This window comes from Pelmatolapia mariae, linkage group LG9, assembly GCF_036321145.2.
Source record: "Pelmatolapia mariae isolate MD_Pm_ZW linkage group LG9, Pm_UMD_F_2, whole genome shotgun sequence".
NCBI classification, from domain to species: Eukaryota; Metazoa; Chordata; class Actinopteri; order Cichliformes; family Cichlidae; genus Pelmatolapia; species Pelmatolapia mariae.
Genome location: NC_086235.1, coordinates 19,249,023 through 19,265,624, shown reverse-complemented (window position 1 = coordinate 19,265,624; position 16,602 = coordinate 19,249,023). Strand labels below are relative to the sequence as shown.

General features: G+C 39.5%; 1 protein-coding gene across 1 annotated transcript in view; it reads left to right on the top strand.

Moving 5' to 3' along the window:
- The first annotated feature begins 6,680 nt into the window (after positions 1-6,680).
- Positions 6,681-16,602, top strand: part of vipr1b (vasoactive intestinal peptide receptor 1b) — a 50,357-nt gene continuing 40,435 nt past the window's right edge. Inside the window, exon 1 of the mRNA XM_063483594.1 lies at positions 6,681-6,865. Coding sequence (XP_063339664.1) covers positions 6,815-6,865 — 51 coding nt within the window. The 5' untranslated portion in view covers positions 6,681-6,814. The remainder of the gene's footprint in view (positions 6,866-16,602) is intronic.

Sequence of the window (16,602 nt, the reverse complement as noted above, 5' to 3'; positions counted from 1 at the left end):
TGACAATGACACTCGCAGACACTAATGGTCTCACCTTCACCTTGGGTTAAGGCTCTTTTTTAGAAAATGCAGGCAGGAAAGAAATGCTTGGTGCTTTGATGAACAGCAGCTGCAGCAATGGAAGAATGAATAGGAAAAATGCTGTATGGGATTATAATGATGGTGCTTGAATTTACGGTGTTTATTGTTTCCCATGCAAACAAATGAAATGTGGACCCACTTGGGGGCAAAACTGTACATTCATTTATTAGCATGACTGACTTGCTAAACGCTCTGCATTAATATTTAAAAACAAGCTCACTGAGCATTAATTAAAACTGAAAGAGATTATCATAAAAGCATTCTAGATATATCCCATTTATCAAGTTTTACAATTTTAGAGAGAGAACCCCCAAAATTTGATGATTTCCGGTGATTGAGTGCTTGGCGACTGTGGGGAGAGAGAACTCCTTTTTAACAGGAAGTCTGTGTAGGTCACAGGTGTTGAACTCCAGGCCTTGAGGGCCGGTGTCCTGCAGGTTTTAGATGTGTCCTTGATCCAACACAGCTGATTTAAAGGCTAAATTACATCCTCAACATGTCTTGAAGTTCTCTAGAGGCCTGGTAATGAACTAATCATTTGATTTAGGTGTGTTGACCCAGGGTGAGATCTAAAACCTGCAGGACACCGGCCCTTGAGGCCTGGAGTTCGACACCCCTGGTGTAGGTCCTCAATCATCCACATCATTGTGGTCTTAATCACTTTAGTTGAAAGAAACTGTTGCACCTCTCATCCAAGAGCCTTTTTCAGGTTAAAAAATGATGGATTAAAGATATTTAACCCCCTAGTGAGGCTATCACCTTGGAGGTGGTATGAAGAGTCACTGGCCCCACCTTGTTATCATGTCAATCAACCACAACTCATAAGGCAGATGTGAGTGCGGGTTGAATTGACTGGAAGGGTTCTCCAGACTGACCTGTAGGTGGCTGGTAGTTGGTGTCGTATGTTGTAAAAGAGGGCACCACCTTTGTTTTCACTCCTCTCTCAAACCATCTTGGTCAAAAATGTCAACATTCACACTCATAAAAAAGTATTTTCTTCATTAAGTGCAGATGCACAGCTTAGTCCTATCCGCTTGTGTCTTATATTTGTGGCGCATGCACTTGGCCTCTCCTATGTTCTGTATGTCCAAGCTCTCCTCACTGCATTGCATAGCTTACACAACACTGTCCATCTTGTGTTCAGGTGTTTTTGTCCTCTGGGATGAACTGGGATGGAGTTTCTCTGACAAAACCGCTAAATAAAAAGTATTATTCTGCCTGTTGTTCTGTTTCCTCTGGTTAATGTCTCAGATTTTTGTCATGCCTTTTTACTGACTTAAATAAAGACCCAGTTGGGATAATAGCATGCTTTGAGCACTCTCTTAATGATTGTGCTAATTTTCTTTCCGTTCTGCCTTGCAGGGAACGTTTTCTGCCAAGTGGCATAAGGTCCTGATAACCTCAAGTCTGTGTTCAAGTTAGTGGTGGGAGTCAAAAAGCAGGTGCTGGTCTGTATTTGGGTTTCTGGCAAACTTCAAAGTCCAGGCTATCGTCCTCCCCAAAGTACACAGCACAGTCCAGGAGTGATAACCTGTTTTCTTTGGTATCCTCCCTGGTGAGCACATTAACTCAGTGAACAGAAACAAGTTCTGCAGGGAGGATACCGAAGAATCATGATTAGGGAACAAGAAGTCCACTAAGCTACTGAAACTCAGGATTCAGGTGAGGACAAAGGCAAAAGCTTTGACACTGAGCTCACAGCTTTGACAAAACCCAACCACACTCACTCTGACTTGATCTTCTGCTGGTATACCTTTTTCTGTGTTAAATGTGACTCAGTAAAATATCTGCCACAAACTTTAATAAACCTCTTTCTGAGATTCTGCACTATGAATAGTAAATTCCTATAAATGCGAATGCCGTAAGACCAGCTGCAAAATTAACTGGATAGTAAATATCAGCTGTAGGCACAAGAGGGAATGTCTGGAACCAACTATTAGTAAATCTGGGACTTTGAATAATAACATAAAACCCATTTTATGTCGCATTCATTTAGTTTAACTTAAAATCACATTAAATTTGAGTAACACATGGATGCAGGGTAAAGCACCACCTACGTATAAAGCATTTCCCTTGTCAGCTTTGTAGCTGACAGATAGTAATGTGTATTATCGGCTCTGGTAACCCTCTTGTATACTTTCCACCCCTGCTGTATACCAGTCGGCTGTAGCCTTTGCTCCCACTGACAACTGCGTTGATCTCTCCTCTTACAATCAGTTCAACACACCCTGTTATTTTATCCGTCACTGCAACATTTTATTGACAATTCACGGATGTAGTTGCCACATCGCCGCGAATCTCTTCGCTTATGCATGGCACATCAGGCACAGAAAAACTAGAGAAGCTGCTAAAATCACAGGTAATGTAACTTACTTAAACCAGCAAGTTGAACCCAACAGAATTCACCCTACTTCTTACTGAAAATGTGCTGAAGAATTTGAGATGATTAAAGGAAATGTCAAAATTAGAGTCTATCTACCTAATCCTTAATATTTTCTGAGGCTTCAAGGAGCAATTTATCCTACTTGAGCTATAATTTGGAGCATTTATTTTTTGCTATCCTTTGCCTCTTCATTGTGAAACCATCCCTACACATGGAGGTGGCCTAAGATGAATTCGGTAGCCTGAAAGACTCTTGACCTTACCCAGAGAGAAATCTGTTAATTTTCCATGGTCTGGTGGTCTAATATATCACTCTCTGGATCTAAAGGTCAGATGTGATTCAAATCCAACCACATAAGAGAAACTATAGATTTATTTTAATCTAATGACTTAAAAAATTGTCTCTTTCAGCACAAAGCCTGCTCTTTGTTACCCATCTGAAGGGAAAGCAAAGAGGTTTGTGCAGTCATATATACTTTGTAACAGCATCAGCTCTTTTCAGTAACTCAAAAAATAAGTTTTATAAAACCGTGCCTACTGTATATAAGAAAAAGATTTATCCACCTGACAGGGATCACAGCTTTTCAGTATAGTAGCAGCAAAATTTAAGCCCTGATTCATAAACATTTGCCTGACAGTGGTGCTAAAAATGTTTTAACTCGATGAAAACTGCATTTATATTTTATCTTTGCATACGATCCGACATTTATTTGTATATTCATTAGTGGTTATATAGCAAATATACTGCAGTGTGCTTTAAAACTACCAAGGCAGCATGCTTAAATTAAACACAAACCAGGGAGTGATGCCATAAGATAGAAATAACCTGTGATGTCACACAAAGAAAGCAAGGATTAAGTAAAACAAGAACGCTCTATGTGTTGGTATGTGTTCTGTTGTGTTACAATGGCCTGAGCCAACCACACTATCCATCAATATTCATGGGAGAGCTCAGGCAGAGAAGTCCTTACTGTGCTGTGCGGTCTAGTCAGCTGTGAGTGGAGCCACCGTGACACAGACGGCATGAGGGTACCGCTGCGACTTAGGAAGATGGAGGGGTCGCCCGATGCTGCAGTCAGGATGGATGATGAGTGTATTTGTGTGACTGCAGGGGGACGAGACGATTTTAGAGGCTCTGCGAGAACTTATAGGCAATTTTGTGTCTCTCACTTGGTGCGGCATGTTATTTTTAATCACACTGTGCTCATCTTTATGCATTAGCAATTACAAAGGGATTGCCCACTTCAATTTGGGTAATGGACTTTTTGTCATTGAAGGAAGTAGCTGTTCAGTGCATCCCTCTTTATAGATTTCTTACCCTTGTGTCACATCAGGCTTTTACCCCAACATTAGGGTAACGAGCTGCTGGCCACCTGCACTAGACGCGTCTCCTCCTTCCTGCAGCTACAACCACAGAGTGCATCTTCAACCTCATAACTTTTGTTTTCAGAAAACTTTCAGAAACCTTTATCTTATTATCATGCCTTCAAGGATTATTTGATTAATTTATACTGTTGTAAGAGTGGATATATGGCAATGGTTCCCAAACAAAGATGTATTTAGGCTGCTTTTTTTTGCAGGTACATTAAATTACTCATTATTCAAGTTACCATTGTGCCATTTTATGTGTCAGATGTCAGTAAGATTATTACATTCTCTGTATTTTTTGCAGGAGTTTAATTCAATCTTGCCTAAGTTTAGAGTTTTAAGTGCGATCCTCAAGCAGGGAACAGGAAAGCTGGGTTCCCTGTTCCTAGTTCCCAATTAAAATGTCCAGGCTTAATGGCTTAAAGTTAGACGGTCACTTTATTTGGAAGGCGGATGCTAACACAGGCTGCTAGGTCTAACATCTCCTAATTCAAGCTTTCTTATCTGTTTTTGGAGCATTTTTGGTGCAATTACCCAGCAAATGATACATCTTCTTGTAGTTAATTGTTAACAGAGTACATTCAAGAAGTCTGTACTCCTGATTTTTGTGTGAGTGAAATTCCATCCATCCATTTTTTTTCATCTAATTCAGGAGGGCGGACTGGAGCCTGTCTAAACTATCATTGGCAGTTACTTGCAGGGTACACCCTGGACAGGTCCAATCCATCACAGAGCTATCACATTAAGTGTGCCCTAAGCATCCTTCGAAGGACGTGGCCTATCACAAACAGCCGAAGTGAGCGGTTGTTAAATGGGACGGTCTAGCCTACCTACGATGTGCCGCTTCTGTTGCCTAGCAGCTACAGACCTTATCATTGCTCATCATAGATGGAGGAGAAAATCTTCATTTTGCCTCATTTGTTTTTACTTTTACTAGAGGAAATTAAGATGTCTGTGATCTGTCTGAGGCTGAGAGACTACAGTCACATAAAAACAAGACTGTTAGCCAAATGTAAAACGTTAGCTTGTAAACAACAGCTAGCTATGTCATTTATGTGACTGGTGTCATTACAATATAATTTGAATAATATAAAGGGGCCTACATTGGCAATGTTATATATATGTTTAATCAAAAATGACAAGTGGTGCAGTTTAACTCAGATGACTCATACTGAGCTTCAGTAAAAGTTCAAGATACATTTCCATTTCATATCACTGAATATCATCACTGCTCTATCTCAGCGATAAAAAATATTGTTAATATAGCGCAACCTACATTTGTCTGAAAGCTTTACTTATTTATATCTTTTGTCTTTCCCCAGGCTGTCGGATTACTTTACTACGCCCCCTTACTTCGATCACTACTCGATTAATGTGTTACAATAAGGCACTTACTTATACAGGCTATAACAACTTTGCACACTGGATTCAACACAAGCATTTTGCACATCATGTTCCACCTACATATTGCATTTACTCCCTTCTTGTTCATAACATTTACATATTTTTCAAATTCTAATTTGTATTCTAATAATATCTGTAGGCAGTTGGTATATATTCCTATTGTGTGCACTTATATTAATATTTATATGGCTATGTATGTATTGCATATACTATTCTATATTTTATTTCTGTGTCACTATTTTATTACACCATGACACCAAAACAAATTCCTCCTGGTTTAGATTTAAGTGCAGTATCCTGTAATTTTAGCAAAAGTCATAAAAAGAACTAAAAAGATGTGACCATTTTATGTTTCTCATAAAGTGAAGGACAAAATGATGCTCTTAATATTTCTTTACTGGGTTATAAAATAATTTCATAACTGCCGTGACAGGGACAGCCAACCATTCACACCAGCAGACAGTTAATAGACAAGTAAGCACATTTTATTTCTACATTTAAAAGCTAAATGCTAATTACCTTAAAAATCAAACTCACAAACTTACCCAACATGCATAGCGGTTCCAGCCCAGGACCTTCTTGCTGTAAATCAACAGTGCTAGCTTAGCTACGGCACCACTAAGTGAAAGTCTAGCAATATTTTATTTAAAAGTTAGCAAAGTTAGCAGCTATTGTCTGAATGCTACAGCAATACAGATGGATGGGCTCTGATAACCAAGCTAGCTTTTCTTAGCTTATAACTCAACACTTCACTGCTCCTGTCCAAACATCCAGCTGCAAAAGATAAAAGTGCTTAAACCAGGTGTCAGAACCTCTAATCTACAAACCAATGGATGTCTTCACAGTGACTTTCTCTGTGTCGTACTGTATACAAGCATATACAAACATTATGCTTCCCTGCAGTTAGTTTCACAGCCCGCTCTTGATTTACATTTGATGGTAGTGAAATGCAAAGTAGTGACGCACGCGAAGAAGAAAACACTAATAAGCAAGAAAACAATATGCACGACAAATATTTAGTGAGTCAGCTTGGTAAATATTTCATGTTTCAGGAAGAAACATATAAAACTATATGTCATGTTTATTTCTGATTGTAATATTCTCAGTCTCTCCATAATCAATGTTTTGACTCTTTGAATAATTCAATCATCCATGGTTCTAACACATACAACACAATACTTCATAAAATCTGCAGGAAAACACCAACCCACACTTGCAGGTTTTATTCTGCAGTGTGTGTCGTCACTAGCCTCGCTGTGGAGAATCGGCGTGTTTGTCTACAAAAGCATGCATTGTGTTCACAATTAACCAGCCTGACAGACTTGTCAGCAGTCTTCAGGGACGTGACAGGCGGCGTGGAGTTGTGAATGGGAGAGGGGGCGGGTACAGGGAAGCAGACGCAGCTCTCCTGCCGGAGGAGCGCACACAGAAAAGCGCAATCCGATGGAGCGTAGGCGGTTTAACTCACACACCTAAACACGCGTAAACATACGCACTCACTTCTCCTCAAACACTTAAACCAGTCTCCAAAGGAGTGGGGGTTTTTTTACCAAAAGAGAAGAAAAAATCTAAGGACAGGATGGATTCTGCACAGCTGCTCCTTCTGGTGTTGTGCGGATATCTGCCAAAAGTAAGTCTCTGTCTCTCTTCATACTGAAACCATTAATTTATACTTTTAAAACAGGCATATTAGATTAAATCCGCTGTTGGACTCTTAAAAACATTTTCGAGTGTGTTTAATGTAATAAAACAAAAACCCTTTAACTACAATTTTACTTTTTCCGCTCTATGATATTTCCTGTTCATCTTATCGTAAGACATCTGGCTTTAAAAAGATAAACTAGGCTGCTTCCACCCTAGCAATATATGTGTGGTTAGGTAATTTCAGTAGCTGGCAACGTGAACAGTTGGCTTTTTTTTTAAACCGTGAGTGTAGTAAAATAAAAAGTCCCCTAAATTCTTAAAGATCGCACATGATAGTGGTTCAGATCAGAATTCGTTGTGAAACCTTTGTGTGTGAAATCCACCAGCCTGGCTGCTTTTTACTTTGTTCCTCCGCCTGTTTGATTTATTTTATACAAGTGGACACCTCATACAGGGCTCCCCACTATTTTCATCCATTCTCCCAGGTGGATGAGTGGAGTAATTTACCTAGGCTCTATTTTTACTACTTTAGTAAATAGTTGTACTCTCTCTAGGTTTATATAATTACATAGAAAGCCTTTGAGCATTGCCACCTGGTAATAAGTCACCTTTTAGTGGCTCTCAGTGTTGCTGCAGGGAGTTTTTCTAAGCCTGCACTGTGAGTGATGGATGCATAGGCTTTCCCGCATCTCCTTAAAATTACACTCGCTGTAGACGTAAGCAGGAGTGAGGCGTGAGTCTCTGCTGGTCTGCTCGTTGTATCTTTCGGTCCTTTTGTGAGCAACAAACCGAAGCGCCGTCAGTTTTTGCCTCATTTTTCAAAAATGTTTTGTCAATTTCACTTCAGTTTTATTTTTTTATTACACAATAGCACCGGTTCAGCAGTCAATATTTGAGAATATTTGGAATATGAAGAGGGCTCTCACTGCATTTCAGTAACTGATGGCAGATATTTACTCATTATTCATCTGATCTCTGTCAGGAACCTGTAGTTTCAGTGAACTGAAGAGGCTTTTTGTTACAATTTTCAGACATGTGGGAGACAAAAAAATAGACAATATCTACTAATGGTTATAATTTTGTGCTGATCTGAGTCATCTGTCCCTGAAGCGAGGCTTCCTCAATGCTTTCCACAGAAGCTCTCTTCAGCCAGACACTGTGAACATCTACTGTAAGTGCCTGTGTGAGAATTTCTCCCCGCTCACCTCTCACGACTCTTTGATATCAGGCTCAGCCTGACGTTTTAGCTTAGCCAGATGTGTGATTAGTTGATATACTTTATTGGCTCATATGCAGTTTATTTGTCTCTTTTTTCCCCCCCTAAGTCCTTAGATGGCTGCTTTATAATAACACACCGTGACATGTTTCATCAATATGTCCAATAAGGAGTTGTGGTGATGAGTGAAGTGAAGAAAGTGGTTAAAAAGGGTATGTTAGTGGCTGGATGTTGCTGTTATTGATTTAACAGAATGCAGATGGGAGAAGGAGAAGAGCAGGGACAGGGATGAGAGGTGGTGGTGGTGGGGGTTGGGGGTGGGGTGGGGGCAATAATGATTTCTCTTCCTCGTCTCTCTCTGAATATGAAGCCAGGCGAGAAAAACCTTAAGGAACTTTTCTTCCAAATAATCACAGAAACCCATTTACGCTGTGGGGTGGTGTGGGAGGTGCAGCACAAACGTATTTTATTTCTTCAAACAGTTTCCGTTCCGATGCTTGGAAATGACTTTTCTGTTTTGGTTCAAGTGTGAAAAAAAGCAAATATATTTTCTGCCTTAATATCCTTATGTGTCTGTACCAGTGGCTGAATGTAACTAAGTACATTTACTCAGGTGCTGTTTTGAATTTTATGATCATTTAAATCTCTACTCCATCTCAGATGCAAATATTAATATTATGTATTTGTCCGTAAGCTTTAGTCCCATATTAAAACTATCATATTCCTTCTCTCAACTCGAGGCAAACCGCATATCTCCAAATTTGGAGATTTTAAAATAAAATCAGGCTGAAGGATATAGTGTTCCTTTGTTGGCCGGCAGTTCTTCTTTAATATTAGTATGTTATAAACTTAAAATAAAACTAGAAAATGCAGAAAATAGGGCTTTGAGATGCATAGTTCTCACAGGGCTCTGATCCTACAAACACATGGTGCAGATTAAACTGTCCAACAGTTTATGAAGTTTGTTCAAAATAGCTCAACCTTAATTTTCTGCAGCAGTAAAACTCAGCAAACACATTAATGAATCAGTTATATTACCCCTAAAACATCATGTAAGATAGTAAAACACTTTTACTTGTGGTGTATTTCAACAGTAGTATCATATTGCTTCTTAAAGTAAGCAAGTGAAGGCACTGAATACTTCTTCCACCATGGGCTCTTAAAGTTTAGAGATGTTTCCACTCTCTCTGCAGTCACACAGTAAGTCAGCATTTCCAAACTTTGACTGCACAAAAATAGAAATGAAAATATCTGTAGCATTATAGGATTACTTTCAAAGGATAAGCATAAAGAATGCTTTAGAAAGTAATAGTGTGCAATCAAAAACAGTCGTCTAAGGAAGCAGAAGGCCACAAGAATGCAGTTCAAAGCAGGCCTATATTTCTAAATGTGCATGTAATATGATCTTTTTTAAATACTAGCACGTGCAGATGTTACGGTATTGTTTGGTCTGTTCATTCTGTTGGCAAACTGTAATACTTAATCATATTGAAAAAATACAGGTTGTAAATCTTATTTATATAAATAAGTAAAAGATAGAAAAATGAATCCCTGCAACACTCAAAGCCTGCTCTATTATATAAATCTGGCTGTAGTCTACTATTGTGTTGTCCATTATGTAGCCTCTTATGGCAACACAGTGGCATCATAATATCTACATGTCATAGTTTTGTGCATATAAATTAGATGTTGCTGTGCTGAATTTAAAATAAAACAATGGTTTTTCGAGGTGTTATAGGTGCACGGACATTAAAAGTTATTCATTTGAGCCCATCGGTAGGTGGTTGCTAGGTAACAGGATTGCATCATATATGTAAGATTGATAAGAACCTTCTGTGGCCGAAGAGGTACCTGTGTGTCAAGTTTGGTTGTTCAGCTCCTGATTGTGTAGGAGGAGTTTGTGGACCAACAAACAAACAAACAGACAAACAGACGTTTGGTCCATTAGGATGTACATGGAGAAAACTGCGCTGTGAAAGACTGATGTGAAATATTCCAAAATTTTAGCTTTATTTATCAAAGATCGTATTTCACAAATAGCGCACAATTGATGAAACCTCACTCTGAACTGATCATAGAGCAACAAGTTGTGTTAAAGCAGATAGGCACGCAGAGCTGCTTTTGGTTATTGGCAGTAGCGGTTTTAGATACGGGCGACACGGGCGGTTGCCCGGGGCGGTTGCCCGGGGCGGCATCGTGGTGGGGGGCGGCATCACGGGCATCGGCAAAAAAAAAAATTGCTCGTACTCATGCTGCCCCGACATCATGCCAGCGCATATTGGGAATGGCATAGGCACCGATCGGTTTTCTATCGCCCATTTGCTGGGAGTAAGGGCGCCCTCCGTTTGCGAGGTGCGCCTGCTGCTTGCGGCACAGGGAGGAGAGGGCGGGGCGGCGGGGGATTCTCTGGGTGGCTGGAGCAGCGTCTAATAACCAACTTGCAAAATAAAACAAAATAAAAACAAACCAACAAACACGAAAACACCAGACATTATGATACAGACTTATAATTTGCACCGATGTTTTTTTTCGAAATTCTATACGCGAAAAGTGAGCGCGAGAGCCCTCGGTGCGCCTGCTCGCTGCTGAAGTCAAAGTAAACTTTATTGTCATCTCCGCTACATACAGTACAGTATATAGAGACACGAGACGACGAGGCTCCAGTTACAGCAGTGCAAGTAAACAAACAATAAATATAAGAAGAGTAAGAAAATAAATATACACTTTAGGACCAGGGGTAAAGGGATCAATAACGATTTAAAATGTATATTTTATATTTTGTTGATTTAAAGTCTCACACAACCCGTTTTTAAAGTTTAAAAAAAAAGAAAAGAAGAGGAGGAGTGTAGCGACTTCCACAGTCGCTAGAGGCCGGGGATTGAGCCTGCCTATTTGCCTGACGCGCTGTCAACTGTACGCAATAATGCTAGAGGTGGAATTGCTTGCTTGTTTATTAAAGTGCTTGAAAAGTTTACAGAGCAATGTGATCGGCTCAAACTCTTAAAACATCAAAGCTCTAATGCAACAAGGGGAAACTCGTTGTGCTGCGGTCAACAAAAACTACGGCTACCCAGCCCTCCTCTCTGTCAAAATCAAACCAGTCAAAGACAGACTGACAACGCCCTCTTAATGTCACCGCTAGCACCCACGTGACTCCCGTTACACATCACCATAGCAACCAAACAAATGAAAACCCAGTGATCATTAAAATTCAATACATTTAATTATGGCTCCTACAAGGAGAAACGAGCAAAAGATACAGGTAAGCAGATGTGTCATTGGATAATGGCAGGTCATGTATCCTAAAACATTAAGAATCAGAATACTTTCTTAATCCCTAAGGAAATTATGTGGGTTACAGTTCCTCCAAGAAGAAATGGTAAAAATAGTAACAGTAACAGACTAAACTCCAAACAATATATACAATAATATAATATTAATTAGTCAGTGTCAATTGTTGATTTGTCCTGTTCCCATTGTATGACGAATTATGATGTCTGTTTGGTAGCCGTTTGCATACTATGCATACTCTCTCTCTCTTCATATGTGTGTGTGCGTGTGTGTGTGTGTGTGTGTGTGTGTGGGGGGGGGGGGGGGGGGGGGGGGGCGCCAGAGGGCGTGTTCGCCCGGGGCGCCAAACAGGCTAGGACCGCCACTGGTTATTGGTTACAGATATGTGGCGGCAGCTACTCTGTCAGCTAATTTTGGCACTTGTACTGGGAACTGGAAACGGCACTGCATAATTGGAACCACATAAATACACAGCCTGATGTTTGATCATTCAGAAACAACATGATAATCACTCAAGCTCTTTGAACACCATGCATAAGCACATTGTTCTCAGTAACTGAGAGCAACTCAAAATACTGCTCAAGTCGAGTCAGACGTGTCCTGTGCTCTTGTTTGTTTGGCTTTGTTTTTTGTCAGTTTTTTGTCAGATTTTGTCAGATTTGTAACAACAGGCTGATGTACATGCTGCTTTATTTTTGTTCAGTGAAGTGTAGAATTGGGAAAAACACATTAGTCCACAATGTCAGACAATGTTTCACCTTTCATTCTTCTCTCATCTCTTCCTCCTTTTTAAAATTTGATTGTTATCTCAAACAATGCCAGGCTGGGAGCCACTTTGAAGAACAACAATCACTAAAAACTTACAACAGCATCCTGGCACTGCTCACGATGAGGTCTAGGCAACCAAAACGTTAAATCCTGCAGGTATTTATGCAACGTTTTCCACACTGAGACAACATGCATATGTGTTCTGTGTGTATACGTGTTTGTAGCTAAGTCTTTGATGAGGTCCACTTATCATCTATACAATTTTGCGTAGTTTGGTGCTGACATTTTGATTCATTCCTCAATACAGTCATCTCCATAGTTGGCTGTCTAAGTGCTTGGTATTAGTAGGTTTCCAGTATCTCAAGCGGCAAGCACTTAGTTTTTGTTTCCTCCTTTTTGAGCCCAGTTATAGATCACTGTCGCATCTCCTCCCCTCCTGTATCACTCCAGCTGTATGAATCCCTTGCCGTGAACTCTGATGACTGTTTTATCATTGGTCTACCTCTTTGTGTGCTCTGGCTCTATTCACAATATACAGGATTATGTGAACTAATAAACTACCTCCATGCAATAGAGAAAGCTTGATCCCAGCAGCCTACAGTAGAAAGCCATGCACACATTCCACTGCTATGTCTGTTTTCTTCCCTGATGAGGGACTTTGTTTCAGTTTTTCTTCTGTTTATGCAGCATTAATGGCTTTTGGGAAACTTCACATGCAAAATGAGTTACATTTTGCAAAAGCTGCAAGACACGAAGCAACTTTAATTATCATTGACATTTTTAAAATTGTTGGCTGTTACCCAGTTCTTTTTATTATTATTATTATTATTATTATTATTATTATTATTATTATTATTATTATTATTATTATTATAAAACACAATTGATTCAAATAAACATAAAAAAAGAATTTAAATGCAGATTTGTCATTGTAGAGATAACACAAGTGTTGGGTGTTAATGAAATTCAGGATGGCCCTGTTATAGTGTGGGAAGTCAGCATGCATAATCACTAGAGTTGAAAACACAAACAGATAAAGTTTAATTATTTCAACTTATTGCGTCTCTTGCTTTAAGACCTTTGGTTAAACCCTGCCAGTAGGGGGCAGCAAAACAAATGTGAAATACAAAATATAAGTACATTAATCTCTATAAGTGAATATTTGCATGTTAACAGAATCTGTATGAAAGGGACACAATTTATTGTCCTGTTTTCTTATTTTATTTTGTAGTCTGATTTCTATTGACCAATCACAGTTGACAGACATCGACCCGAAGTCCTGAAACACTGTCCATTCAAAAGACACCAGACGCCAAGTAATCAGAAAACACCTGACAGTAGATTACAAGTCAAAGAAATTTAGATTTTCACATATATTTGATGGCTTGTAGGGATTTTTCTAAGACATTAAGACATAAAACTGCTTTTTGCTCTTTATTTTTGGTCCCCAAGATGAGGTCCCTGATATAGGACAGCTGTGACTCTGGAGGTAGAGCTGGTCACTTTCCATACAGAAGGTTGGTGGCTTGATCCTCAGGTCCTCCTAAATTTCAAAGTGCCCTTGGGCAAGACACTAAATCTCACTTGACTCTTGATGGATCCATCAGACAGTGTGACATCCATGTGACTGAAGTGCTTAAAGGCATAGAATAAAGTGCTGTATGAATGGGTGGATGAATCTTTTGGTAAAAACATCTTCTGAAGACTCAGAGTAGAAAAGCACTCTATAAGTACCAGACAATTGTTTGGCTGCTAAATTCTGCAGTAATTTAGCTGCTTAACACACTAAATAACCAATTACAAGGCAGCAACTCAAAGCGTTTAGGCTTGTAGAGATGCTCAGAATGACCTGCTGAGGTTCAAGCTGAGTATCAGAATGGGGAAGAAAGGTGATTTAAGTCACTTTGGCATGGTTGTTGGTGTCGGTCTGAGTATTTCAGAAACTGCTGATGTACTCGGATTCTCTCACACAACCATCTCTAGGGTTTACAGAGATCTGTACAACTATCAAACATCAAGTGAGCACTAGTTCTCTGGGTGAAAATGCCAAGTTGAGGAGAATTTGAGCTGATAGGAAGGCAACAGTAACTTAAATTATCACATGTTAAAACCAAGGTATGCAGAAGAGCATATCTGAATGCACAACATGGTAAACCTTGAAGCAGATGGGCTCTGGGAACAGAAGACCACACCAAGGTCTACTCCTGTCAGCTACAAACACAAAACAGTGGCTCAAACTGTTAGCTCGTGGTGCTCAAATTGCTCAAATCTGCAGCAACTGCATGACACTATCATGTCACTGTGAACCAAATCTCTGATGTTTCTGTCACATAGTTAAGTCTATACCATGAAGTAGCCCAACCCAATACTTCTTTATAACCAAAGAAGTGGCCAGTGAGTGAATATTTGACGCTGGGTAATCATACTGCTGTGGGGTTGTCACACATTTGCTGACTACAGATGCAAATCAGCTTTAATCTGCATCTGCCAAAGTTTGTTTTGATCAGTACACTTAGTAATGATTTTTTTAAAAGGAGCTTTTAGTGACTAATGTAACCGTCACTGTACTTGACATTATAATTGCAGTGGAGATGTTAAATCACTCGCGCACATAATAAAACTTCCTGTCATAGACTGGAGGAACTTGTAGTCTGCAATGTAAACTCACTATGAGGATAGCATTTTCCACTCAGAGAGGTTTCTGGACCCAGATCATCTCTACAGTGCTTCATTCTTACATTGTCTTACAATCAACATCAATCTAATGAAAAACAGGGTTACTGAAAGGTCTGTCCAACATGAGAGTTAGCAGTTTTCTTTCCTCCCAAGCAGTGCTGCTACCATTTCCTGAGGATATGTTGGACTTTCTGCTGTAATCAGTCACAGGCAAAGACTCTCATCCCAAAGTTGTGTGGATTATGAGAGTGTCAGGATGACCTTCAAGAGAGCAAGCGAGGCAATGAGTAACACTCAGGGAAGGCAGTGCAGTGTAGACAGGCAAATTACAGCGAGGTTTTACATGGTTCGTACCGTGCACTGAACTTCATCATTAAAATTGTTTATTTTGCTAACTTTTTAAAGTCATTATACTTTACAATGTTTGAATTATTAATATCCAAGAAGGAAGGACTCAGTCTGGGAAAACATGAACCATAGCCCTGGCAGAACAACAAGCAATCTCAAGTAATTTTTTAAATGTCATTCTTCTGATTGCCGACCGTTAAACAGTTTGTAAATATACGGAGAGTGTTATTCTGCTTGAAAAGGCATCAGATGAGAAAATCCTTATATGTGCTCTCACTGGAGGCAATGGTTTGCTATTTTTAGATAGCCGATAGATATCACAAGGTTAAACTAAAACGTATTAAGTTTGAATAATTAGAAAAATGGCAAATGCCAAGAAAACAAAGTCCTGATATATATATTAAAACAGCTAAACTGTTGTAGTCTTTCTCTGTTTGTCGCACTATCTTTGAACATTTGCCCACAAAGTTCATCGCAAAGGTGATGCAGCACAGTGAGTAAGCTGAAAAAACCTAAGTCTGAGTGCATGTAAATGTAACAAAACTAAACCACACAAAAGCACGATTGTATTGATTGTTAAATTGAATATGCCTCATGTAGAGATTATCTTAAAAAACACAAAATTTCCCTGGTAATTTGGTGCTTTCATACAATCCAAAGCAATCTTCTCAGGTTCAATAAACAAAATCTTGCTCAATTTACTATGTGTGAACATAATGACGGAGTGGGAAGAGATGCTGGTTTCAGAATATTTTCCCCAGAATTTGAAAACAACCACAATAATGTTGTTGACAGCCTCTGTCACAGGTATCCAGTTTACACTGGTTTGTCTGCTATAGCCTGTTGCGGGCAGTAAATAGGGAGCTGTGTCGAAGAATATTCTTTATTAATGAAACTTACAGGTAGATACAATTTATTAAAGACGTGGTGTAGTGGTTTGCACATTTGCTTAAAAAATTAAACCCCCAAGTTTGATCTTGGGGGACGACAGGAAGGGTAACTGCTGTACAAACTACCATGTCAAACAAAATCAAACCCACTGTGGTGATTCCACGGCATATGGGAGCAGTCAGAAGTAGCTTCTTCTGACAGCTTTTCTTGTGTTTGTTCAATGATTGTTTGCAGGTCAGTCACTGGGGGAATTCTTTAATTACCTTTATGTTAGGTTAGCAAAGCTGTGACAACACAGGTGGGTTCCTAGATTGATAAACATCCTCATCAGTTATATATAGTTTTCATCAAAGTGTCAAAGTTGGGGCCGAAGGGAGGCCCCTGGAACAAAATGCAACAATGGGTGGAAGCTACACAGGGGATAAAGAGGTCTCAGTAGTCCTACCACTCTGTTAAAATTAAATATATTTACTGTTGAAAACAGACTATTTCTTATCCGGTAAAATCGCTGTTAGAACTTGTGCATCAGGGCA